The sequence below is a fragment of the Aythya marila genome (assembly GCF_965140915.1).
Source record: "Aythya marila genome assembly, chromosome: 10".
NCBI classification, from domain to species: domain Eukaryota; kingdom Metazoa; phylum Chordata; class Aves; order Anseriformes; family Anatidae; genus Aythya; species Aythya marila.
The window spans coordinates 6255961-6280276 of NC_139051.1; the positions used below are offsets into that span (position 1 = coordinate 6255961).

A 24316-nucleotide genomic window follows, 5' to 3' on the forward strand; every position below is an offset into this window, starting at 1 on the left:
AAACCTCTCCTGCCCTCAACTTTATACAGCTTCTGTACAGAAGTATGGCAGAACCAGCTTAGGGTTTCCATTCCCTTCTTGGCTTTGCAGCCTTGCTGTGTTACTGCTAGCTTTAGATGTAGCGTGGCACGGTGTTCTGGAGACATGAGCTAGGTAGGAGGTATTGGGTACCATGTGGCTGGTGTGATGTGTAAGTACGTGGGATTTTCTCTTCCTTTTTATTCAGTCCTGGTGTATTTGAGTTTCATTTGGTGTTTGTATGACAGAGGTGTATGGCATTTTGGTGTTTGTATGACTGAAATCGCCTGATAAGAAGTGGGGAAAGCCCAGGGTAGCTAAGGGGGGGCTCAGACGGCCTGCTTAAGTGAATCAAAATGCCCGCTCCCCAGAAGTCTGTTGCTTATGACTTTGCCTCATTTGATTCAAGTCCTCAGTCTCCCATTCTGAATTTCTGGGGATAAGGATTTGCATGTTCTGAAGAGGCAGCTCCCCTGCAACCTACCTCGTACTGACTATGCCAAATGCAAACGTCCAGAATGGCTTAGCAGCGCTAAACCTCCCAGCTTCGGGCTTTGAAAAGGCAGGAGCAGGGACTCTGAGGGGCATGGGGTATTTTGGCAGCTCAACTCTAATTCATTGCACTTAGGGAAAACAGCATGGTCCTAAATAATAATAATTTGGTCCCAAATTCCTCTTGCATATGTGCTTTTAGATGCAGTGAAAGCAGAAGCCTTTACGTCCTACTAGGAATTCATATTTCTCTACTCCCATTGCTCTAGATGAGACTATTGTGCCTCCAGACGTGCCGAGCTACTTGTCTTCACAAGGGACTCTTTCTGACAGGCAGGAAGTGGTCGTCAGAGTAGATAACCAACAGCCTAACGGGCATGTAGACAGCAATGGTGAGAACCAGTTTAATTATTTCTTCTGTAATGCTGTATCTGAATTTGATATGAGGAGGGAAAAATCACAGTACAAAGTACTTAGTGCTTGTTACGAGTTATCTGAAAGATCTTCACCGTGTAATTCTCCAGCTACTGCACTTATGCAAAACAAGGATCTGTCTTTGGCTTTACAAAGCCACCCTCTCCCAGTAATAGCTGCATTTATGCATGGAGACTGCTTCAGAAACTGCTCAGTCAGGCCCTAAGGAGTACCTTTTTGCTAATTTTGGATTAGTTCTTTGGCACCAGAGCTACCCCTGGTTAAGCTCTAGTAGAGAACACATTAGCATTGCCTGTCCCTGCCTTCGGGCTTAGAAATTAATGCTGGGATGTTACAGTATTTAAACACAGTACATTAGGGAGGAAAAGGTAAGTGTTCTGCACTAAGATTCTCCTACGATTATGCAGCATTTATTCTGTTAAACGTTAACTTAAACTTATCTATTACCTCCATTGCTATTTTTCTCCCTTTTGGAGTTTTTATGTTAGAAATGAGGCTAACAGCCATTCGGCTGAGTGCAGATGGTTGTAATCCTAAGCCAGATGGTTCATTTGTTGCAGGTATGTGTCAGACTGATGCTGGAAGGTGTCCAGATGTTGAAGCTCCCACTGTAGGCTGCAGACAGCCAAAGCTATGTATCGGCTATAATAAAGACACTTGGAAAACTGAAGACATGGCTGATGGAATGCTTGTTCCAGATAAGACAGGTACAAAACCCATTAATCTGGAAAGGTATTTCATGTTTGTACAGATCAGAAAGCCCTCCAAGTCAGACAGCATTAAGACAAGAAATTGTTACCTTCAGAAGAAAAAAAAAAAAGCCCAGAATGATTCTCAGGTGCGAGTACACTAAATTTACTTTCTCCTGCTTGCTTTGATCCTCTATCAAACTTGGATAGTTTGAATTTGAGGAACCATCAGAAAGAGGCAGACTAAAGCTCGTGATAGCCATGGCTTGCAGCTGGCTGATGGGTATTTTGATTTGAGCTAGTCCTGAAAGCACTTTCAAACTGAAGGTGTTAAAATTTTTCATGACCTTTAAAGGGGCTGCCAACTTCAAAGCTCAGCATTTTTTTAAATTTTTTTTAAAAATTTAAATGTTGGTTTGGGCATTCCACCTGATTATCTTCTCTTTGCCAATTTCTTGGTTCTATTTTTAGGATGAGTTTTGTGTTCTTGTCCTGTATTGCAGTATCCACAGAAAAACAGCCAGTGAAACACATTTTCTCTCCAGGAGAAACTGTGAAGTTGAATAATGGAAAGCTGTCAAGTGCACTAAGAAAGTTAACTTTCAAACCTTAGAAGCTCCTTTCATCTTGCTGCTTTGAATTCTGCTCATCTGTTATTCCCACTGGCAGTAATAAAGCATCTTGAGATAACAATACGTTTTGACAGTGATCCCTGTAAAGCAGCAGCACAAAAATAAGAAAGGTAACTTGGTATTATAAAACACTTATAGAAAAGTTTCACTTTCTAATTCTGCCTTGACTAGAAAGTTTACAAAAGAGATAAGCACGTAATTATTTAAAAAAGTCATCACCTCTTAGGAATTAAACCAACCAAACAAAAGCTGCAAAATAAACACATTAATTGGAACTACTTTTTGTGATAGGACAGCTACCGAGTTCCGAAAACCACAAGTATTTACTAGCCCTGTATAAAACCCGAGATGTGTCCATATTATTTAGTGAGAGATTCCCACACTGCTGAGGGACAGATGAGCTAAACAGAGTTGCCTTTTCCTTCCGCAATTTGTGTGCTCCGGTGCTGACACATTCCAGCTGGTTGACCCCCGTTTGTTGCTGTTCTCCCTTCCTCCCGCACAGGCTACGGCCTGCCAGTCGTGTGCGCGGACTGCAGCGGCAGCACGGACAGCATGAACGTCCACATTTACCCCAGGGAGCCGGAGTACTACTCCGAAGGCCTTAAGACTCTGGATAACACCTACCACAACGCACTGAGCAGCAAGGAGCGGAGCAGGAAGAGGGCTGCAGGCACCGGCCTTCTCCACCCGCAGCAGTGCAATGGGATCGCCAGCAGCAGGAGGACGGAAACGGACGGGACCCTCTACCCCAGCAACCACGACAGGATAGGGCCCGGGAGCACAACCAGCCCGCTGCTAGCAGACAAACACGGTACGTCGCCCCCCTGGGATGTCTTCCTCTCCCCAGCTGTTCCACAGCATCACTGGGGTTACATCAGAGCTGTGTTTTTTAACTTCTATCAGCTTCTTAAACTTGGCTCGAGAGTACGAATGACAGTGGCAGGGTTGGTTTTATGAGGCGCAGTCAGGCCGAGCCAGCTGGCTCCAACCACCAGCTAACCACACTGGTTCTTTCCTTTTCCGCAGGCTCTTCACAATCAGTAGCAAAGCCTTCAGAGCTTAACAACCTGAATTTGGTGAGAGCTTCACCATCAGGAGGGTCACTAAAGCAACTGAACGTGCTTCCTGAAGCTTCCCCAACACTACTGGATTTGCAGAGCGAAGCAGAAGTGAAACAGGCTCTCCTGTCCAACGGCTACGCACCCACGGCGTGCGACTCCATTCCTGAGTTCAAGCCACCAAACAGATCGATAGACTGAGAGGACAGACTGCCATGTGCAAATTAACAAACACGCTATTATTATTATTATTATTTTTTGCACAGAGTATATAGGCTACTTACTTCTACCTCAAATCCTGAACTGATGACCTGTCAAAGGCAACACAGCTGAGGTATGAGAAACAAGCTTGTATGGGGAACAAACTCCTGTTCGAGCGTCATCTGTCTGTACATAGTTTAAAACTTCCCTGAGAAGTATGAAGCGTTCAAAAGTTGACTTGCATATGAAGCACATAAATGCAAGGGATTATTGTGTAAAGAGAAAAGTATTTGATACAATTGTACATAAGAGTTTTCATATATAAATATATATATATAAATATATATATATATATCTTTTACAGAGGCTATTTTAATCTTTAGTGCATGGAAAACTGAGTGAAATTTTACAATTTTGGCAATATTGTTTTCAGTATCAGGTTGCTGTTAAACTTTGTGAGAGAAATAATTCTGGTGCCTTAAACGCATAAGCAGAACTTTAAAAAGCCAGACTGTTCCAAAGGGATTGTCCTCTTTTCAATGGAAGTTCCTTTAAATCAAGGATCAATTGGGTTACTTAGCACAAATTTCCTTCCCCTTTGAAATTTATTGCACTTAACACGTTTAAACAGAGATCTGCAACTGTTTCAAATGAAGTTTATATGAAAAAAAAAACAAGCAGTGAGAAATTACATAGCAACCTGATTTTCTCCTGTTTGTGGAAGAACTTAAATTCCCTTAGTTTTCAAAATTGCAGAAAAATTAGTATTTGAACTGTGACTGCGCTACATTAGAGTGGACCACACAAGCAGCACTAAATAATTCAGCAACAGGGCAGAGCCCCAGAACTACCCAGCTATCGTGGCTGGTGAACAGCCATTACCAAAATAAATAATTCATGCAGTAAACTGTGGGGTGGTCCCAGACATTGCACCCTACAAAAGCCTCCTAGCAGAGGGCATTATCTGCCCACACGTGCTCTTACAGCCCTGCTCACCTACAGAGCCCAGTGCAGACATTTCCCCCCGGACGGATGCAGCTTCACCTGTACAAGGTGCGTTTGGGAGCCGGCCTGGCCCTGTGAAGCAGAAGGAACAACCTTGGCCAGTACGATGCATTTGCTACCCAAGAAAAACACATCTATTCTGGAGGGAGTTTGAACCCGTGCAGCTGTTTTGACAACAAAACCTAGGCCAACAGCTGTACCATGAATTCATACAATGCTTTTACCTTTTTTTCCTACAACCCAGCATTAGGCTTTCTTGTTTGACACCGTTACCCTGAGCTGCAGCCAGACTCTGTATGTGAACGTACCCGCCTCAAATGAATTACGGTGCTCCGTGCAGCAATGCTAAGCAATGCAGAAATACCCTCACTTAGAAGGGAAACTGTGTATTTAGGGTTGAAAGTACTTGTTTAAATGGAAATGTCTCAAATGTTTTGGGGGTCTTTTAAGTTCATCCATGAATGGGGGAAAAAGAAAAACCTACGTTGGTGAAACAGATCTTTGTCACGTCTAACTTCACTACAAAGCTTTTTATTCCTGGAAAGGCTGCTTTCTGTTGGTACCTGTGGATGGAGGACTCCCTTCCAGCTATTTGTAATTTGAGTTCTGCTAATACGCGGTTGCTAACCCTGGTGATGACTACTTTGGGGAAAGGTTTTTTGGGGAGTTGTTACTTTTTTCCTTAGGAGCAACACAAATGCCAGTCCCACTGAAGCAGAGTCTAGTGGAAATCCACCTTTGTTAGGGCTGTGGCTCAAAACAAGCGCTAGAAATAGGGGCAGAAATGCTGCATTTGGGGTTCAGGTTCATTACTTCTGGATCTGCCTGAGCCCTACCACACCAAGAAGCTGCACGCTGCCCTGCACCAGCACAGCACCCATTCGTTTTAAGCTGTTCGTGCCCAACCTTAGCTCAAGAAGCCACCACCTCCCTTCAGGGAAGGACCTCTCTGCCTTTTGCCTAGCAGCTGGGGGCAGTCTGGCCCCAAGCTATCCCCCCGAGCCCCCCATTAGTGAAGCAAGGTGTAATTGAGCCACGTACCTGTCTGTACCAGTCCTGACCATTGACGCATTTGCACTTTGAGACAGGTGGCTAGCGATGTTGAGTGCCAAGCCTACTCCAAGCAAAGGAAGAGGACGTTAGACAATTACAAACCGAGCACATTTTTCCCTTTAGTCAAGGGCTAAAAGAACCAACTGACAGGGAAAACAGTGGGACCGGGAAGAGGGGAAAAGACCGACCCAACTGCCTCCTTGGGCTGGCGACGCGTCATCACCACTGCAGACACTAAGCATATTTGCCACGTTAACATTTGCAAATGATGTTTCTAAATAAAGTTAACTGCCTAACGTTATGACTTCCACTAAATATGTGAATTTGCTGCTTCTAAGAGGCAATGTGAAAGAGGAAGTATTACTTTTGTGTACAAAGTTATTTATTTATTAGAAAATTTGGTACAATGTTGTACATTGACAAACATGTAAGATATTGAAGTGTCTAACAAATGGCATTGAAGTGTCTTTAATAAAGGTTCATTTATAATATTACAGCTTTTTTGTTGAGTGAGCTTTTGGGAGTTTCAGTTGAAAATTAAATAAAATTCTAATCCATTGCTACACTCTTTTCTGTCTTTCTCTAATGAAAATGCAGAGTAACTGCCAGAATATCCGCTTGTGAAATTAGATCCCCAAATTTAACATCAGATACTGCGGATCAGCGTGAGATTCTGGCAGTCAGGCTTGTGGATGGGGTGGAATTTGGGGGCTGCATTGAAAGATACAATAAAGAACTCATATGAAACGCACTTCTAAGATATCAACTGCGTAAGTATCTGGCAAGTACCCTTCTCCTGGCACCGAGAGCAGAACAGATGGGGGTGGGTTAGTGTGTAAAAAAAACAGGGCCAGGACAACCCCAGAGTCAGCTGCAGTTTTGAACACCTCTGGCTTGCTCAAATCCAAACCCCACCCTCTACAGAAATTCCAGAGGCAGCTTTGGAGATAAGCATGAATTTTTGCTCTAGCAAAAATCTCAACTCAATTTCTGTATATTATTTACAAAATAACGTATTTCCTTCTCCAAATTCTAACCCTGAATATAACGCAGCTTTTCTGAGACTATGCTAAATCCCTTAACACATTAAAGTACTTTAAAATGGAAAAGCAAGAGCCTTTAAGAAGCTAGTGCCTTGAGCTTCAAGTTTTCTTATCCACATTGTCTCAGTAACAAAATAAAATGAATTTTTCAAGTTTCAGTAAACTTGAAATAACTGCCAAAACGTGGCTAAACCTCAAGGCAAACAGACAGGATGGGAAAAGAAAACAAACACCGAGGAGCATTTGCCAAGTTCCCCCCTATTCCCATCACCAAAGGTGCCATGTGCAGCGGGCTCAGCCAGCTGCGTGCACACCAGCCCCTCGCCACCACTCGCCTGGTGCCGTGCTGGGGTGCAGAGCCAATCCGTCAGCGCGAGGGACGAGGGAGCAGCGTGGGGGCTGCTGGAAATGCTGCACAGGTCGGAGAGGCCAGCCTGGGTATGGCACCTGGTTTTGGCAGCACAGCTGGAAGGTGTTGGGTCTCAGTCAGGTGGCAGCGCCACTTTGTGTGGCAAGAGGCGCGTGTCCAGGTGGGATCCGAGCCTTGCCTCACCTGCTGAGCGTTCAACCTTGGCAAACTAAAGCAGGAGCACACGCTGATTTGCAGGAGCACACGCTGATTTGCACAGCCATTATTAAATTACCACAGACAAACCACCTTAATACAACAGCATTGCAACAGTCTCCCCCCACCCCATGCACTGTTGTTTGCCAAAACTTTGACTTTTTTTTTTTTTTTTTTTAAGTGGTGATGACAAAACTGGTTATGTAAATATTAAGTAACAACAACAACAACCCAGTATTTGGACCCGAGGACTACGAGGCGTGATTACTTTCAGCTCAAGTAATTAAACAGCCCAACTGCAGCCCTAGCCCCCTCAGCTGCTTGAAGAGCTTTAACAGAAAATATGAGTTCGCTTTTAAGACTAGGTAATAAATCTCTCCCCCACCCCCTATGCCCCTAAAATCGGGCCTGCTCTACATAAAGCTTCATAAAAGACACAGCCGTGGACGTGCTGTGCTGTGCCAGGGCAACTGGGAGACGCAACCAGCCACGATCGGACTGGGTTGAAATTCCCCATTTTAATTGAAGCTAATTTGTAAGAATTACGGCCTTTGTTCCGCACATTTGACTCATCTGCCAATTATTTTGTAAGTTTTGGACTCCTCAAAGCCTGATTGCTGTGTCAGGGGATGACAGGGCAATAAAACAGCCCCCCTCAGTAAGCACTGCCCAATGCTCTGGGCTGAGGCTCTGCCCATGCCCCTGCCCCCATTTTCCACTGGCCCCAGACTCCCTACACCTGGGCGGCTTCCCAGTGAGGAGCACACCCTAAGGTGAAGTTACAGCACCCCGGGGTGCTCATTTTTTCCCCGTGTTCTGGTGATCATTTTAACCCGGTAATTTCACCACCTGTTGACCAAGCTTGTCCCAGCACCAGCCTGGCCCCACAGCTCCTCCTTCCCAACAGGAGAGCAGCACCAGAGGTTCCCTCTGTTTGCCAGCAGCCCCCCGAGAACCCTTTGGGTCCATCCGTATTTCGGCAGGAGAACTTGGGTGCTCTCCCTGCCCCTGCCCTGCCTTCCCAGCCTCCCTCCTGGGTTTTACCATTTCCAAACTCCTGCTCCTTCAGCTGCTGAGGGAGGAAGACCTAAAAAAGGCCCAACTGCACGTCTTTGCGGAGGCACAGCTGTAAAATAATCCAACCCCAGGCTTTTACTGGAGAAATGTGAGTCTAATTAATAAAGCTGCACTGGTGACCAGGCAGGAATGCTTGCTGTGCACCTGTAGGTATAAACAGGAATATAAACTTTCACAAATATGGCTCAAATCAGAAACAAATGGATTATTGTCTTTTACAAAGAGCCCTCCCAACCCGGAATACTTTCAGTGCTGTAGGAGGGCAGCAGGCCGTAACTCTATCGGCCCCTTCCACCAGCAGTAAAACCCTCCCCGCGTTACGAGGCAGGTGCCACCGAATTATGAAAACTTGCTTTATTTCAGCCTCCCCGTGATCCGGAGGTTTGCAGAACACTTCCCCTGCAGGAGTTCTCCCAACGCCTTTCTCAGGCACCGTAATTAGCTGTTTACCCCCCAAACATCACTTTTTTTTGGCACGACTCTCCCGATGACTTCACTCACTTTCCGTGCAGGAAAATTTCACGTTTGGGAAATGGGATTATTTGAGGATTTACTTTTCTCTAACAGCGAGAGCGGCGCTCGGGCTGCTCGGCAGCTGCTGCGGGCACGGCGAGGAGGCGGCAGGAGAGGAAGGGCTGCGCTCACGGCCGGGCTCCTCCGGCTCTTCGCAGGACAGAGGCAGGAGCTGGGTCAGAGCAGCAGCTCGCGCGTCTTCTCGTAGGTCCCCAGGAAGATGAACCCTCCCAGGCTGATGGCTGCCATCCGCGGGACAACACCTGCAAACAAGCTGAAGGCAAAGGAAAGGCGGCTTCAGGGTGAGTGGCTGCTGTGTGGCTGCCTGCAGGGGCTTCAGAAAACAAAGCCAAGAGAAACTGGCTCAGATAAGAAGTGCCCCGTGTCCCCATCCAGCCTCAGCAGAGGTGCGCTGAGGCCAGGACCTGCTCTCTGCCAGGAGCTACCCCGCCACAGACCCAGCACCACGGCCAATCCCCAGAAACACTCGGCAGAGAGGGAGCAGGAACGGCTGCGTGATCAGCCACGACGGGTTTTAGGTGCCTGATCCTAACAGCTCTTGGAAGTTAACAGGAAACTGATGCAAAGCCCATTACCCTACACATCTAAGCTCGCAGTTGGTCTAATAACTCCAGGACAGCCCGGCGTATCCTCCCCGAGGATTACAGGCTTCATTACAGGCTTCCTTCGTTGCGAGCAAGGATTAAACACCAGGCTCGGACCTATTTGGCTTCCTCTGCCGACCGAGCGCCCGCACCGCGGGAGGCCTCATGCAGCAAGCTCCGGCTGGGCTGCACGAGGACGCCACTGCCCTGGGCTCTGCCACCGAGCCCCCACTGCTCCTGCCCACCTCAGGGCCTCGTGCTGTGCCCTCGTGCCATGCCCTGGGAGAAAAAGCATGCCCCAAGCAGCCGGGGTGCTCAGCAGCTCTCGCTGCGCTGCTCAGGGCGAGCCATGCCTGCGGGAACTCCGCTTTCCGCTGTAATGAGCTTCGCTCAGGAGCCTGGAGCACCCGGGCAGATGGAAACATTTTATGGCTTTACTAGACAGCAATTGGGTCTATTACCATAATGACAGCTTTAAACCAGAGTAATTTGTACAAGGCATGTACGGACAGAGCGCTGGTGGGGTAAATCCTCCGGTGCAGCACCCCCTGCGTCAGGCAGCCCCAGCGCAGGAGCAGCATCGCCAGAGCTGCACGTTCAAGACCAAACAGGGGCAGATAACTGAGTTACCCGGGAGCTGCAGCCCTGGCAGCACCCACTGCTGGCCATCACCCCTGGGATCCCTGGCCCTGCTCCATTTCCTTACCTGCCCCCACAAATCTGTCCCCCGCAGCCCCTCTGCTGCAAGCCTGACCCAAACCAGACCCCTCCGGGCCACACCAGCCCCATCACCTGATGAATTTTTTTCTATTTTTTTTCCCGCTGGCCCCTTGCACGAAAAGCAGTCGGAAAAGCTGCAACCTGCGGTGGTGGGAGGGCTCCATCACCCTGCTGGTGAGAGCGAAGAGCCACAGGGATCCATCCACCTCATCCCTGCTCCGTGTCCTGCAGGCTGTCCCGGCACAGAGTGGGCCTCGCGGCGTGAAGCAGGGGGATTTACTAGGTGCAAAACAGGAAGCCGAGCCCCGCGCTCTGGTTTTAATAAGGTGGCAATAAGCAATGCATCTTTCTGCCCCTAGAATTCCTCCTCTTCAAATACTAGATTTATTAGAGACGCCGTAAATCAAATCGTGTTGCAACTAGCCAAAAAAGCCTGACATTTTTATTGTTTTTGATTAATAGATTTATAATTGGCAGCAGGCATGGCAGTCTCAGCGTTTATTTTTCCCAAGACTTTCTTCCTTTTCCTTGTAGCTGACGCAGCTTGGCCTACTTTACGTTTTCCTTCTCCAGATCACTTATTGTTTTGATTTCGATTGCGTTGCCTTCCCTTTGGTCCCAGGCCCCGGGTACTATCTTTAGGTAGAGTTTAATTTGGGGCCGTTTAGAAAAGGGCACTGCTGAAACACCCTGAAAGGAACCCAAACGCACATTTTCTGCTCTCTGCTTCCCCAGCCGACCCCCTGCCTGTTTATGCCCTTCGGTGCTGACTTCCAGCAGTAGCACAAGCAGCCTCGCTTCTCCCAGCCCCCCTGAAACCAAGTCCTGGAGCCCACCAGGAGGACCTGAAGCTCGTCCACAGACGGGGCACCTCGAGGAGCAAACCCGAGAGCCCAGCTCTCCGTGCGGGCTGCTGGGGGCACGCAGCTGGACGGCTTCCTGCACTGAGTGTCCAGAACTTCCTGCAATTTGTTTTGAATTACTTCCCACATGTGGAGAAAGAGGGCTGAACTTTTTATTAGCCGTGGGAGCAGAGATCAGATGTGAGGAGAAAGCCCTCTCCCACCACGCCAGACCGTACGCGCTGCTTCCAGCAGCAGTTTACAAACGTCACAGCAGCACCCCGAGAGCATCGGCCTCACCAAGAGGATGAAAAGCCTATAAAAATGACAGCAAAAAGCACCAAGAAGGGTTCCAAAACCCTTCATTTCTCTTCCAGCCCCAGGACAGGTGGGACACGGGCCCCACCAAAGGAAGCACAGCCACACCTCGTGGACTGGAGGAGCCTGAGCTGGCTGCAGTGAAGGTGTCACGCTGTGTGTGCTCCCTGCGAGAGGCCAACAGGCACCCTGACTTGCACTCTGAGAGGGCAGGGGAACAGAAACGAGGCAGGTGCCTGTAAAACCTAATAATAATTTATAAGCCCCTGACACCTTCTTCAAAAGCTCTCAAAATGTTCTTCAAACACTTGCAAAGGATTTTTTTTTTCCATGACACTGCTCCAAGGTCAGGAGAGTGATTCTCATTCTCAGAAGTAAAGCAGGGCAGGTGAGAGATTGGATCAGCATCACCCCAACTTCTCATACTGGTCAGCAGAAACCCAGACCAACATTTCTACACACCAGTGACCGCAGGAAAGCAGCTGGAGAGCTGCTCTGGGGCTGCTCAGATTGATTCTTTGAGCTCGAGCTGAACGAGATGTCTCCAGCCTCCCTGCAGCTCCTGTCCCTGCAGGAGGCACTTCTGGTGCTGAGCTACTGCCCGGTGAGGCCAGGCTGGGAGTGCTCCCGGCGTACAGCCCCACACTGCTGTGCACAACACACATGTTCCTGGAGGTAAGTCCATCACGGGTTATTGAACACAAAGCCACCTTCGCCTCAGAAGTCTGGAGTTAACCTTAGAGACTGTACCAGGGAAATATAAAAAAAATAGCACCATTTCTGTGCTCCTCCATGGACACTGCTCCCAGCTGCTGCTAAAGAGAAGATACCGGACCGGAGAGACCTCAGCCTGACCCAGCACAGTTTGTGCCTACCTGAGGGGTGCTCCCTGGCCCTGAGTTAAAAATCTTTCCTGTGTGACATCGTTTAAATACAAGCAGACTGCCCCATCCTCTCCCTCCCCACCCCACAGGCAGAGAGACAAGCCCTGAGCTGTGCTGCTTCAGCGTGGCCTTACCCCGACAGTCCTTGTGTCCTCCAGATGCCTCCGAGGGCAGCCAGCACGTTCCCGCTAGCCGTGGCGGAACCAGCCTGCACCAAAAAACAGCAGAGTCTGAAAATTGTTGCCAGAGAGGTTTGGTTATTTACCGAGCTGTGTGTCCCTGCTTAGTGCCACCTTGCAGCAGCTACAGGGGTCCTAACGGTCTGGGTCTCCTGGCACAGGCTAAAGCTCACTGTCTCCAGCAATGAGTCAGAGGGCAGAAAGGGAAAAGTAGGCACAGAAGAACAAAATCACTCCAAGGTCACAGAGCGGGTTAATTACAGGACTGGGGCTCCAGTCTCCTCTGCACTACACTCTGCTCTACGTCCAGCAGCTGACTCTGGACTAAGACGTTAATAAAAACACACTCTAAAAGCACCACCAAGTGACTTCACTACTCGCTGACTTCAAACCCAAATGTTAGCAGCCTGGGATTAACTTAAAAAATACAAATTACAAGTAATGGTTAAAAAACAGGAGTGGTGTTTTGCATGGGGAAATTACCTTGGGTAAAAAACAGGACAAACACCAGGGCAATTACATTACATGTGTGATCTGGTTAGCGTGCAGTGACGAATAATAGATGCTGCTGGAATGGTCTCAGAACATCCCAAGGCACCATCACCCCCCTGCCAGTGCTGACCTGGTTGCTGAGGACAGCAGCAGACACAAACGAAACCCAGTTCTTAGAATTTTATCACCGATGCTGCCCAGAGGCAAAGAAGCTGCACCAGGTACAACGCCGGAGTCACAACACACCGAGGTGTGCACAGCTGCGTGTGACTCAGCTGAGAGGGTACGTGTCATGGAGAATAAACAGCCCTTCACTGAAAGATGTGAGCCACAGGGTAAAAACCATCCTCACACACCCCAGGATGCCTGACCCCTGCCAACACAACGTCTCTTTTCAGGGCACGGAAGGACGTTAGGAACATCCACCCACTGAGGGCTCATAGCTGCGTGGCTGCTTAGCTCTGCTCTGGGTCAGTAAGAACGATGGGGATAGTAGATTTACTGGCAACTTAACTGCTTACTAAAGGTATTAGTCTTACAAGCAATTGTCCTTCTGCTTTGGCTGGCAGAACTAAGCCACCATGATCTCTGTGGTTTGAATTTTCAGACAGAAAATCCAGTGCCGAGCTGTCCTCAAAAACCACACACACACAGCCATTATCAAAACAACACAGGAACAAATTCCTGGTGGGATGTTTAACTTTGGGTGTCGTTGCGTAAGACCCTGGAAGCCTCGAGTCCAGCACAAGTGCAGGCCCTTCTCAGAGAGCTCCTTTGGGAAGGGAGCAGAAGAGGAATTCAAGGAAATTAACACAATTTCATTAATTCTGCGTGTGGTACCTGCTTGCATCTGTCTTAAAGGACAAGAGCTGAAGTCATTATTACTAGGTGCTGGATTTCTTTCTGCTACGACCATTCCCCTGGCATGTCTGCTGCTCTCCTCCACTCTTACCTTTGCCAACATAATTCTCGTCTTCGCTACGTCGAGAGGCGTGGTGACGGCAGCTGCAAATCCACCTGAGCAAACCAAAACACGAAACACAAGTGAGACATTGTTGGCTGAGTAGGAACGACACCCTCCCTGTAATTCCCATGGCTGTGGCCAACACTGCTGCGTTATTAATGCCTCCGGCACGTTTCCTAGGGGCAGAGTCCAGGTACATTTGGTGAAGGTGAGTGCAGCCCAGCCTGCTGTGCTCTGCCTGGAGAACTAAAGCCTGACCATTCAAATTTTAGAAAGAGCGAGCAAGGAAGATGCTCTGTGTCTGCAGCACTCATGCTGCAGGGCATTGCAGGCTGCAGGCAGAAGAGAGATCAGGTGTGAATGGCAGCTGTTAGACCTGGGATTCTGCCTCAAGGAAAATGAGACAAGGCACAGCTCTGGACAGAGCTCATCCCCAACGAAGATCAGCTGCATTTTGGAGAACAACAAGGTGAGTCTGCCCGCAGATCTCGGGAACTGTCAGGAGGCTGCTGCCACAAGTGCCATCTTCTCCTCAAAGGCATTTTTATTCTCTCTAATCACTCCCAAACGTCACCCTTGGAGCTCATTACTTTCACTCAGAGCAGCCAGCTCAGCTGTGGCTTTCTTCCCAAAAGCCAGAAATCTTAAGCTTATCCATGTGCATGTCTCACCCGCAAATGTGTGTGTCTATTTCTCCGTATTTTAACCCTGTGGGTACAGCCTGGCCTCTCATGCTACCTAGGGACCAGCTTTGCTGGTTTTTCTCCCAGGCTCTTATTCCCTTTGCCTTATTTCACCATCCTAAAATTAACTCTGAGCTGTCCCTCCTCTCTTCACAATATCCCAAGCAAGTAATTCATGTTGTGGCACAGACGAAGAGAAAGGAACTTAAAATGCTGGAGCAGCACAGTGGTAAGCAAAGAGAGAAAAGGGACAAAAGGAGGGAAGAAAAAGAGAGACTCGTTCTGAAATTTGTCTCGCTTGTTCCCTCCTATTTTTTTCCCCTGGAGCTTGGATAAACCCTGTATCTGCTGCAGCAGGGAACAAAGCGATTCCAAGGGCTGAAGCCTATAGCGTGCCCAGGGAATAAGCTAAAAATAATCTGGTTTTTTTGCTCCAAAAAAATTGTTCTACGGAATGTAGAAAAATTGATCCTTCTTTTCTTGGGACGGGAAGGGGGAAAGCATTTCTTCTAACATCTGTCAAGTAATGAAAAAAAACTCTCTTCCCCACTGGCTGGTGATTCTACCTGCATCTCTTTCTCTGTTACCTTGGCTGTAACACCTGAAAACCCTGCTTTATGTCAGATGGGGAGAGGCCAGCTGGCACCCCGGGGTGACTTCTGACAGCTCATTGAGGAACGTCCCAGGACAGCTCAGGGCACAGTGAGGCAGATGTGCAATCCCTTGGATCTCAAACAAGAGGAGCAGGGAAGCTCCTGAACCACCCAAGCCCAGCTTGGAGCAGCAGCTTCAGCTCCTGTAAGGTCAGCCCATCAGCTTCACCCTGCCGGAAGCTTTCTAGCAGTGATACCTCATGAAAAGGCAGAAAAAAATGGGTTGTGTTTAAGAAACCAAAGCAGAAACTATGAGCAAGTTAAAGTAAATTCCAGCCCATTCTTGGACCTTCTTTAAGGTCACGAATCTTTTCATTGTGAGCCAGTTTTTGACTAAATGACCCAAAGGCTTGGAGAGAACGATCGGGTTAGGAACTTGGTACTCATGTCAGCAAAGTATTTTTAGAGCAGTAAAAATAACCTCCATGGAAAAGAGTGGGGATTTACAAGTTTGGATGCAGACGTCCTTCCTTCGCCCGCAGCGAACCACGAGGCTGTTGGGCCTGTATCGGGCAGAGATCTCAAAGCATCGCTCGGCTGCGGAGGTGACAGCTAATTTCCCTTATCAGACCCTGTTCATTTTTTAGGCACTCACTCCTGAAGGTCTCTCATTAGCAGAAGCTTTGATCTTCATTGATGGAGTGATCAGAACAACCGATTCCTGCGGATACGACGTTCCCCAGCACTCGCAGCCCAAGGCCTTCAGCAAGTCTGGTTGGTTTTCATTTTTCCCCAGCTAACATCTGGATGTCTCAGACTCTTTTGTTATTAACATCTCTATGTTTCTTTTTCCATCACTGGGAAGTATTTGGTACAGATTTACCAATCAATTTAGAAAGACAACAGCAACAATAAAATGCTTCATAAGCACAACAAGCAGCAGGATAGCAGCTAAATTAAATGCAAGTTTGCATACGCCTGACAAAAACACCAGATTAAAGCTGGCGTTTGTTGGGAACGACATTTCAGTGCAGGCAACGAGTCTGAAAAATTAATTTCCTCCAGTCTTAACCCTAAATGTCCAAAGTAATTTTAGAATGAGCTCTTCAATGCTACTGCATGGAGATCCCGGGACAGGCTGCAGTGCTAGCGCGTACTGTGCCGTTCCACCTGCCCTAGGTGGGAAATTCAGCATACAATCTGACGGCTTCCAAGCATCAAACTAATAAAACAAATCCAAACGAGTACAGCCAGAGTCTACTCAATCAAAACAGCAGCGCTGTGCACTGGCCTGTCCAATACTCAGTAGGGCCAAAAGATCTTTACCTGCCCTGTTACTGATTTAGCCTAGTCCTGCTGTCACCAACTTCTCCAAGAGTTGCCACACAAGGCTGGAGTCCGCTCAACAAGCAGAAAAAAACAGGTGTCAAAGTATCAGGGGGACAGACACGGTCCAAACACATCCACCCTGATGCTCCCAATCATTCTCCCTCTGCAGAGCTGACAGAAAGGCACCTCCAGAGGCAGCCCGTGCCCAGGCGGGCGGACTGACTCACCTGCTCGCTCCTGGAGAAGGCTCCTTTTATCCCCTGCCCTAGGAGGATCTGTCGGTGGTTTGGGCTCAGCAAGTAGGCATAAAGATGGATTTGCACATGGGAAAAGGCTCTTGGCTTGTTAATACTCCTAGCAGAGTGACAAACTCCTCTGTTGGGAAAATAAAACTCCATGCTACTGGAAAATTCATTGCCTGTCTCCCAAGAAGTTACAAGGGATGCTGTATATTCACACATCTCAGCTGAACGGCCCCAAATTTACCAAGTGCAGGGTGTTAAACAGAAAATCCCCCTGCTAGTCACACTTTCCCACTGACCAGCTCTTGATGGAAGTGCTAGAGACAGACAGTCCCTGTGCTGAGGCCAAGCAAAGAGAGCAATTTCCCTAGATTTGGCAATAGGAACAAGGAGCCTTGGAGACTAAGATATTCCCCTAGGTTCCTGTTGGCATTTCCTTTTTAGCTGTCACATGCAAATCAAAATTGAGAAGCATCAGAACAGAATGAAATACTTCACTCGAGAACAATAAATAACCCGAGGTCCTAGCGGTAAGGTGGCTCCTGCTGAATTTCCTGCTACCACAGGGAAATGTCCCACTGCCTCCTTGGGACACTCCGCAAGTAAAATCCTACGAAGGGAGGAAGACAAGTTATTCTTCAGCTCCTGTATCTTTTTTTTTGGTATCATTTCAGTTTTTCCTCACCCTTTCTGAAGGGACCAAGGAACCCTTCTGGCCAGGCCTCACAGGTTTCTGTCACCTTGCTGGACCCCGGCACCCTCATCTGAACACCAGTCCTGTCCCGGAGGCCAGGCTTGTCTCAAGAGGTAGGAACTTGAGTCTGAGAATTAAAATGTATTTGTCTGAATCAGCCCACCTTGGGAGAAGGAAAAAAAAATGCTGATTGAGTTGTATTATTGCCTGTCTTCATTGCTGATTTAGGATTAAATCCCAAATTCTCACATAACAGTGGTCTAACACAAACTACTCACCACCCCTCACAACACCTGACACTGACTGACTGCCTAATTAACTTTTTCAGAACTTTTTTCAAGACTTTACCTTTTTTTTTTTTTTTTCCTAGAACTCTTCAATCAACTGTTTTTTATTTGAAGTTGCATTATATCGACATGAGGTCGATTTTAAGAAGCTGTTCCAGGTCCTTTATTCCTGCAGCACTGCCACCTGCCAAGGGCAGAGCAAAGTGACCCAAGAAAAACCAGCAGAGGTACCAAGAGGCAAGGCACTGCTCCTCCAGGGATTTAACCAGCTCCGGCTGAGAAGCCCCATCCAAGAAGGCACTGAAGGGGGATCTTGAGAACTGCTCAAAAATTTATCCAGAGCTATAAACAGGCTTTTAGACACGGCGTGTAATCTTGTCAGAGCCAATTAGGTGAGAACAAAAGTGATGGGACGCCCTCCCTGTTAATGTGCAAAAAGCTCCCGTTCGTGCTTTATTATGCACTAGGCTTGCACCTCCAGTCCCTGGGACTTTTTCACCACAGGGCATAAATTATTAACAGCAAGCCACACTTTTTTTTTAACACTAGGGAGAAAAAGGAGGTGTCTTTAGCAGGGACAGTTTTCAACCACATTAAATGGTGCTTTGACGAGCAGGAGCTGCTGGAAAGCCACCCAAAGGCCCCTTTGGGACAGCGTGCCCTGGCACAGTGCAGGGTTGGGTTGCAGTGGTCCAGCCAGGCAACCTGAGCCCCAGGATGGCGCGAGCATCAAGAGCAATGAGAGTGGGGACATGTTTCCCTCACCTGCCTCCTGCCTGCCAAATCCTGGGCTGGTACCCAAACAGCTCAGACACCAGGCAAGTTCTGGTTCCAAACCTCAGGCCTAAAATATACCACGGATCTACCCTTGGGTTCCTCCCCACTGCTCGCATACCTCCTTCTCTCACTCCCTGACTGCTCCAAACATCTCCTCCAGTTAAGACACCAAAGACGATGATAAAGCTGGACAAGGCCTCCAGGGATTAAATTATTAACAGATGAGACAGGGAGGGTTCCAGATCTCTGATATTTATGCTCGCGCCTATTAGGTTTCTATAAAAAGCCCACGGATCACATACATACATCTGACACATGTGTGCTCAACGAGGAGGAGTCGGGCCTCTGGCAGCACTTTGGCTGAAATCGCTGTTATTTCACAGGCGCTGGGGATGGAATTCAATATATTGTTACTCTTTGTTCTGTCCTCGCCAAATAATCAATTATGATTTAGCTAGGAACTAACCGACACACAGACACATGTATGTATGTGTGCGAGAGCCCTAAAGGGAAGCCAAACAGGACTTCTCTTTCAGTTTGTTTCAGCTTATTACCCTGCCCCTCAGGACCTCTAACATATTTTTAGAAAGTATTGAATTCAAGCAAAGAGCACAGGAGAAAAGCATGTCTGTGTGGTTTCTCCATCCCACTGCTACCATGGTGGCATTTGATAGCATCTCTGTGTTTAAAAGTTGTTTTTTGGATAATCTTCTCCTTTTGAGGTTTATAACGTGATGATTTTAAATCATTCAGATGCACACACAGCCTGTTTTCTTCACAGAGTACTGCTGGCATTCTGATTTTTGTTTTGGGGTGGAAAAAAAAAAGGATAAAGAGCTTGGTCTGGTTTCGCTTCCCTCATCTGAAGCTCCAGGTAGGTAGTTAATTGTTTTTAACTGTGGAAACCATTCCTCAGAAAGCAGGAAATTATTTTTCCACCTCCAACACTCAGCAATGGAGCTGAATATTTTCGGTAAAACAGAATGGACACAGCGCTGGGTTAGATCAATACAGGTCCTGCCTGTTGTGTGTCTGCTGAGGGAGGGAACGGAGACCAAAAGGTAAGGTTCTGGTCCAGAAAACGTTTAATCTCATGAGCTTTGAAGCAGGCCCTCAAAGGACACACCAGAGAGGAAGTTTAAAATGCTCCTGGTGAAAAGGCAAGAATGGGGAAGGAGAGAACAAAGAAGGAAAACCAGGCTGGAGAAAGTGAAGCTGGAAGGACAGCCTACAGAATGTATCATCACCAGCTACACCACGAGCTACAAACCAGGACTGCAGGTCTGCACAGATTCCTGCTTTGGGAATTGAGCCTACAAAGTCAGGGCTGAGCATGAACCACCTGAGCACGAACCTGGAAGCCTCTGGGCTACTTCGGGACCTGGGGTCTCCTCGAGCACCCAGTGCTAGGGCTCCCCAAAGGCAGCGAAGTGCTTGTGCACGACTGCGCCCCTGGAAGCTCCCTGTGCAATATTCCTGCTGGAAAGCGAGCAGACGCTACCAACCATCCATCAAACAGCAGCAAGTTCAAGCACAACTGGTCAGAATCAAGACATACACAGGAGGAAACAGAGGCACCGGGCTAGGTTTCCAACTGAGGCACCAAATTGGACTTCAGGAAATTACTCCACAGGGCCTTGGGTAAATCAGATAACCTCTCCAGCTCTCTGAACGTGCCTGAACACAGTTTTTGTATCAATCTGACTGTAAAGAAATCAGCAGAACTAAATTAATGATCTCCTATCACACCTGCAGACATACAGATTGCATTTTAAAGCATTTTTAGCCTGATGGCTTGTTTTGTTTCCAAACAGAAATGAACGATCTGCTTCAACTCAAGTGCTCTGATTTTGCTTGCACTGATTTGACTAAGTCAGTGTAAAATCCAAAAGGAGACCAAAATTTAAGCAGAACAAAAACTCCCTTCATATCACATAAACATAGAAAACACAGCTGGACACACCACAGATCATCTAAAATATCCTCTCTGCCCCAAAGCAGAATCAACCCTACCTAAACCATTCCCAGGCTGCTTGCATGACTGATCTACTGAACGGAGTGCAGTTAGAGCCACAAATCCTCTCTCTGCTGTGTCGTTACAGTGCCTATCAAAATGAAGCCTCAGCCTCTGCTGGAATCCTGTTGCTATTAATACTTCAATTCCCCTAACAGAGCTTATTTTTAAAAATTACATACGATGTAATGGCTCTGATTTTACAAGTCATCAAAGAACAAGCTTTGCTTTTGATAATCTCTATTTCAAGAAATGTTATAATTTCTGTTTAAGCAGGATTTATTTTTTCCACATATTCTGTTACTGGTTTGGAATCTCAAAATGTATTTTAGCTCCTTGGGGAGACGCTCTGGCTATCCATCTCTTAACTACTAATCTGTTTTCTCTGTTAAGACAGTTGAGTCTCTCCTCCCTTTAACTTGTCAGCTATACTGATGAGTCATTAATTGCCCCCCCAACTTTTTTTTTTTTTTTTTTGGAAAAAACTACAGTAGGCTCAAATCAAGCAAGAAGCCTACCGAAGAATTCAATTAACTTTTGGCTTGTTTGGTAATAAATAGTGCAGTATTGTGTTCTGCCACTCTTTATTCTTGCTGTAGTGTCTGGAGATTGCCCAGATGTTTCGTCCTCTGTTTTTTTGCTGTGGAAGGCTTTTGCCTCCAGGCTGTGCAGTGCTAGCCTCTGCTCTCCTGACTCTAGTTAATCTACATGGCTGTCAGAGCTGTCACATGAATGGTGAATCACGGCCTCTCGCTGCAATCACTTCAAGCCCTGGGGAGCTGCTCAGAGCAGACAGCTGCACAAACCCGCACCCAAGCAAAGTTTTCTCCTGGATGAGGATTTTACAAATCAACTTTGAAATAATCGCAAAGCCTGACTGACAGGCCCCTGGTTTTTAAATAACAGAAATTTGTCAAAAACAAATTGGTTGTCTTTCAAACAGACACCCTGTTTGAGCCTTTTTTTTTCTTCCCTTTCCTTTGCTGACTTCCCTACTTCCAAACAACAACTGGATCCGTTTTCTTCTAAACAAACTTGAATTACAAAGGAATGTTGTTCTGCTATACTTAATAGATTTGCACATTTTTCCCTTTCTTCTTTAGTCTTTCCCAGTGTAACATATAATCCTTTGCACCTGCAAAAGCTCCACAGACTGCTGACTGCCAAGAATCCACCACGTGACCCTGCTTCCATGACCAGAGATCCTGTGTTTAAAGAGAAAGGAAAATAAAAAGTTATTAAATGTTTGAATCTATCTGATCCCCATGTGAGTTAGCTCCGAGGATGGGAACTTAAGTGAAAAGCTATTTTTGTGGCATTTTTCAGTGATGTAATAAGTGATTTTTCCCAAGGAACTTGTGTACTTGAACAAGCAGATGGAGTGAGAAAGATGTCTGGAACTGAGGAGGGCTTGAAGCAAATTGCTTTCAGGGGTTTCATATGTATGCATTTAAGCCTGTGGCCATGCAACTTTGCAAATATTTTGTGAAATTATTTTCTTTTTGGCAGATAAAACGGTGCAAAGCAAAACACTTAGCCAGGGGGGCAGCATGCAAGAACCAGCATCAGGTCAGCCCAGTACCAAACACCCCCATGTGGGATGAGCAGCCCCCAGCCCAGTTGGACACAAATCCCGTTTGCTCCCCTGCCTTTCGTAACCCAGCCCCTCCCCGAAGAAGCCATCATTAAGAAATTACTCTTATCGCTCCCGCTGCATTCGGAAGCAGGTGTGTCTGTTTTTCGCTTGGCGTCTTTGGAGACCACACACCCTCCTCCTTGCCACCGCTCCCACACACCGTGCTCCGATCCGTTGAACTCACAGCATCACTTAAACACACCACCAAGAACGGTGTCTTCCAAAACACAAGCAGTAAGGATCATGTCAAACATGCAGTTTGAGGACTCTGATTGAGATCAGCAGCAAGGGCCAAAGCTTGCTGGGAAGATCTGTGATGATGCCAGCTACAGTCACATTGTTCTCTCCTCCTCCCTTCACCTCATCACCCTCTTCCATCTCCTGAAATGCTCTGGAGGAGAGATTTCTGTCTTATGAAGTCAGGAACAGTGCTTAGCAAAAAGGGATGGGTTCCATGGCCCTTTGAGGCCTACCACAGAGAAATCAATAATTTTATTTTATAGCTGCGGCGCTATCTCTTTCTTTTTAAATCCGTATTACTCCTATACTATAAAACTTTCCTGAAAGCAACCTGATAGCTTCGGAGGCTGAGATGCTGCTCTCAGGCTCCTGGTCTGCAATACAGCCATGCTCCACTGGGGCACAAGAGCTCATTTCCTTTATTTGCTGACTCTTCATTTAACACACTGTCCTTGTGACTCGCTTCTTCCAACTTGGCTGGTGGTTATATTTCAGTTGAATGTTTTAAAAATCAAACTGTTCAAGCAACAATGGCCAGCCACAATGTTGTTTGGTATCCTGCCACAGCTAAATAGCTGCAGCTCTGCTTTACGAAAGCACTAAAGGGATTTCAGTCTCTTTAATGCTAGCCATTCTTCTTCCTGGTGTTTTCAGTATGAGTTCCTATTCTGCTGTCACCCACAGCAGAAACTGATTTTCATCTCATAAATAAGTAAATAGGGATTCATAATTCTTCAAACCCATGAGATGTTTTTCTGGAATAACTTCCACCCTTTGGACACGCAGATTTCTTGCAAGTCAGTCCTGCCAGAAGAAGGACACATGCCCCCTGAGACAAAGGGTGCTCTGCTCCAAAGCGTCTAGGTACTGTCAAAGCATAAATCCCATCTTCAAAACCCATTCTCCCAACACTAAAAGCACTTAAGAAACCTCAAGTTGAAAGCCAGGGTTTAGAAACGTAACTGCTGCAGCCACTTGACAAAAACAGAATCGCTGTATTTTTTCATTAAACGTTCTCCAAACGCACACATCCATAACTCAACCTGAGAACTCCCAACAGTTTCTTCTCTTAGGCAAAAACCACTACGCAAGATCTGCTGAAGGACGAACAGAAAACAAGCACATCAATATAGACATTTTGAAGCCTGTTCTCAGTCCTGATGGGGTTTTGTGTCAATGGTATTGTCCAAAGAGTTGTAAATCGTCTTTCTTATTTGTTGGCATGTGCTTCTGAAACCTAGTTTTTGATAAAGCCTGGCTTCCCAGTACAGTTCTGTACAAAGAGCCTCTGCCAAGCAAGGCAAACTGTGCTGAATTCCCATCCGTTATGCCTGCAAATTGACAATAGGTATTTGCAAGAGTCATGCAACATGGAAAATTATTTAGAAGGGTGGAGCCAGGAACAGTTCAATTAAATTAGGGAAAAGGAGATTTGAGGCTAGAGAACAGGAAGAAAATTCCCCAACAGTGAGGTCTATTGAACAGCAGAGCCAGCCTCCCCAGGGAGGAGAGGAAAGCCCTCTCCTCTGAGTCATTTAAAAATAGACTGGAGAAGGCACTCGAGACTGTACTGTGGGGAATAATCCTGCATTGGCAGGGGCAGGACGAGATGACTTCATGCATTTCTTTCCATCTCTGATTTCGGTGATTCACCCAGAGCTCCAAACCTGAATATGCAGAAGAGCGAGAGAGAAGCAGGGAGAGAGAGGGAAGCCGTGAGGAACAAGTGTCACGAGGCCAAGAGGCCTGGCAGGTCTCTGCTCCAAATTCCTGCTAACCACGCTCGCACCGCGGGCCAAGCTGACGTGCTGAAGGTCACGCATGTTTTCCCTCTCAGTCCACAGAGCATTAATTGACAGGGCTTTACGGTAAGTTGGGCTGGTAACGTCTTCAAAAACATTTGCCTTGGAGCTGCACCGAGCACCGTACTGATACCACTACCACAGGGCAACACAGAGCTATTGCAGGCTGTGGATACAGGTAATAACAGCACTGCCGAAACCAGGCCTTGTTGGCCTCGTTCCTGAGGAGAA

At 47.1% G+C, this 24316-nt stretch overlaps 2 protein-coding genes across 4 annotated transcripts in view; one reads left to right on the top strand and one right to left on the bottom strand.

Moving 5' to 3' along the window:
• LRIG1 (leucine rich repeats and immunoglobulin like domains 1) overlaps positions 1-8140 on the top strand; it is an 87057-nt gene extending 78917 nt beyond the window's left edge. Inside the window, exons 16-19 of the mRNA XM_082768129.1 lie at positions 780-902; positions 1506-1652; positions 2772-3080; positions 3296-8140. Coding sequence (XP_082624255.1) covers positions 780-902; positions 1506-1652; positions 2772-3080; positions 3296-3528 — 812 coding nt within the window. The 3' untranslated portion in view covers positions 3529-8140. The remainder of the gene's footprint in view (positions 1-779; positions 903-1505; positions 1653-2771; positions 3081-3295) is intronic.
• A 470-nt stretch (positions 8141-8610) lies between these two features.
• The window catches only part of SLC25A26 (solute carrier family 25 member 26), an 82707-nt gene continuing 67001 nt past the window's right edge, over positions 8611-24316 (bottom strand). For all 3 annotated transcript variants that reach the window (XM_082768128.1, XM_082768127.1, XM_082768126.1), the window contains 4 exons: positions 21543-21612; positions 13777-13841; positions 12288-12361; positions 8611-9058 (listed from right to left, as the gene is read on the bottom strand). In XM_082768128.1, the coding sequence (XP_082624254.1) occupies positions 8962-9058; positions 12288-12361; positions 13777-13841; positions 21543-21612 (306 nt within the window). In that variant the 3' untranslated portion in view covers positions 8611-8961. The remainder of the gene's footprint in view (positions 9059-12287; positions 12362-13776; positions 13842-21542; positions 21613-24316) is intronic.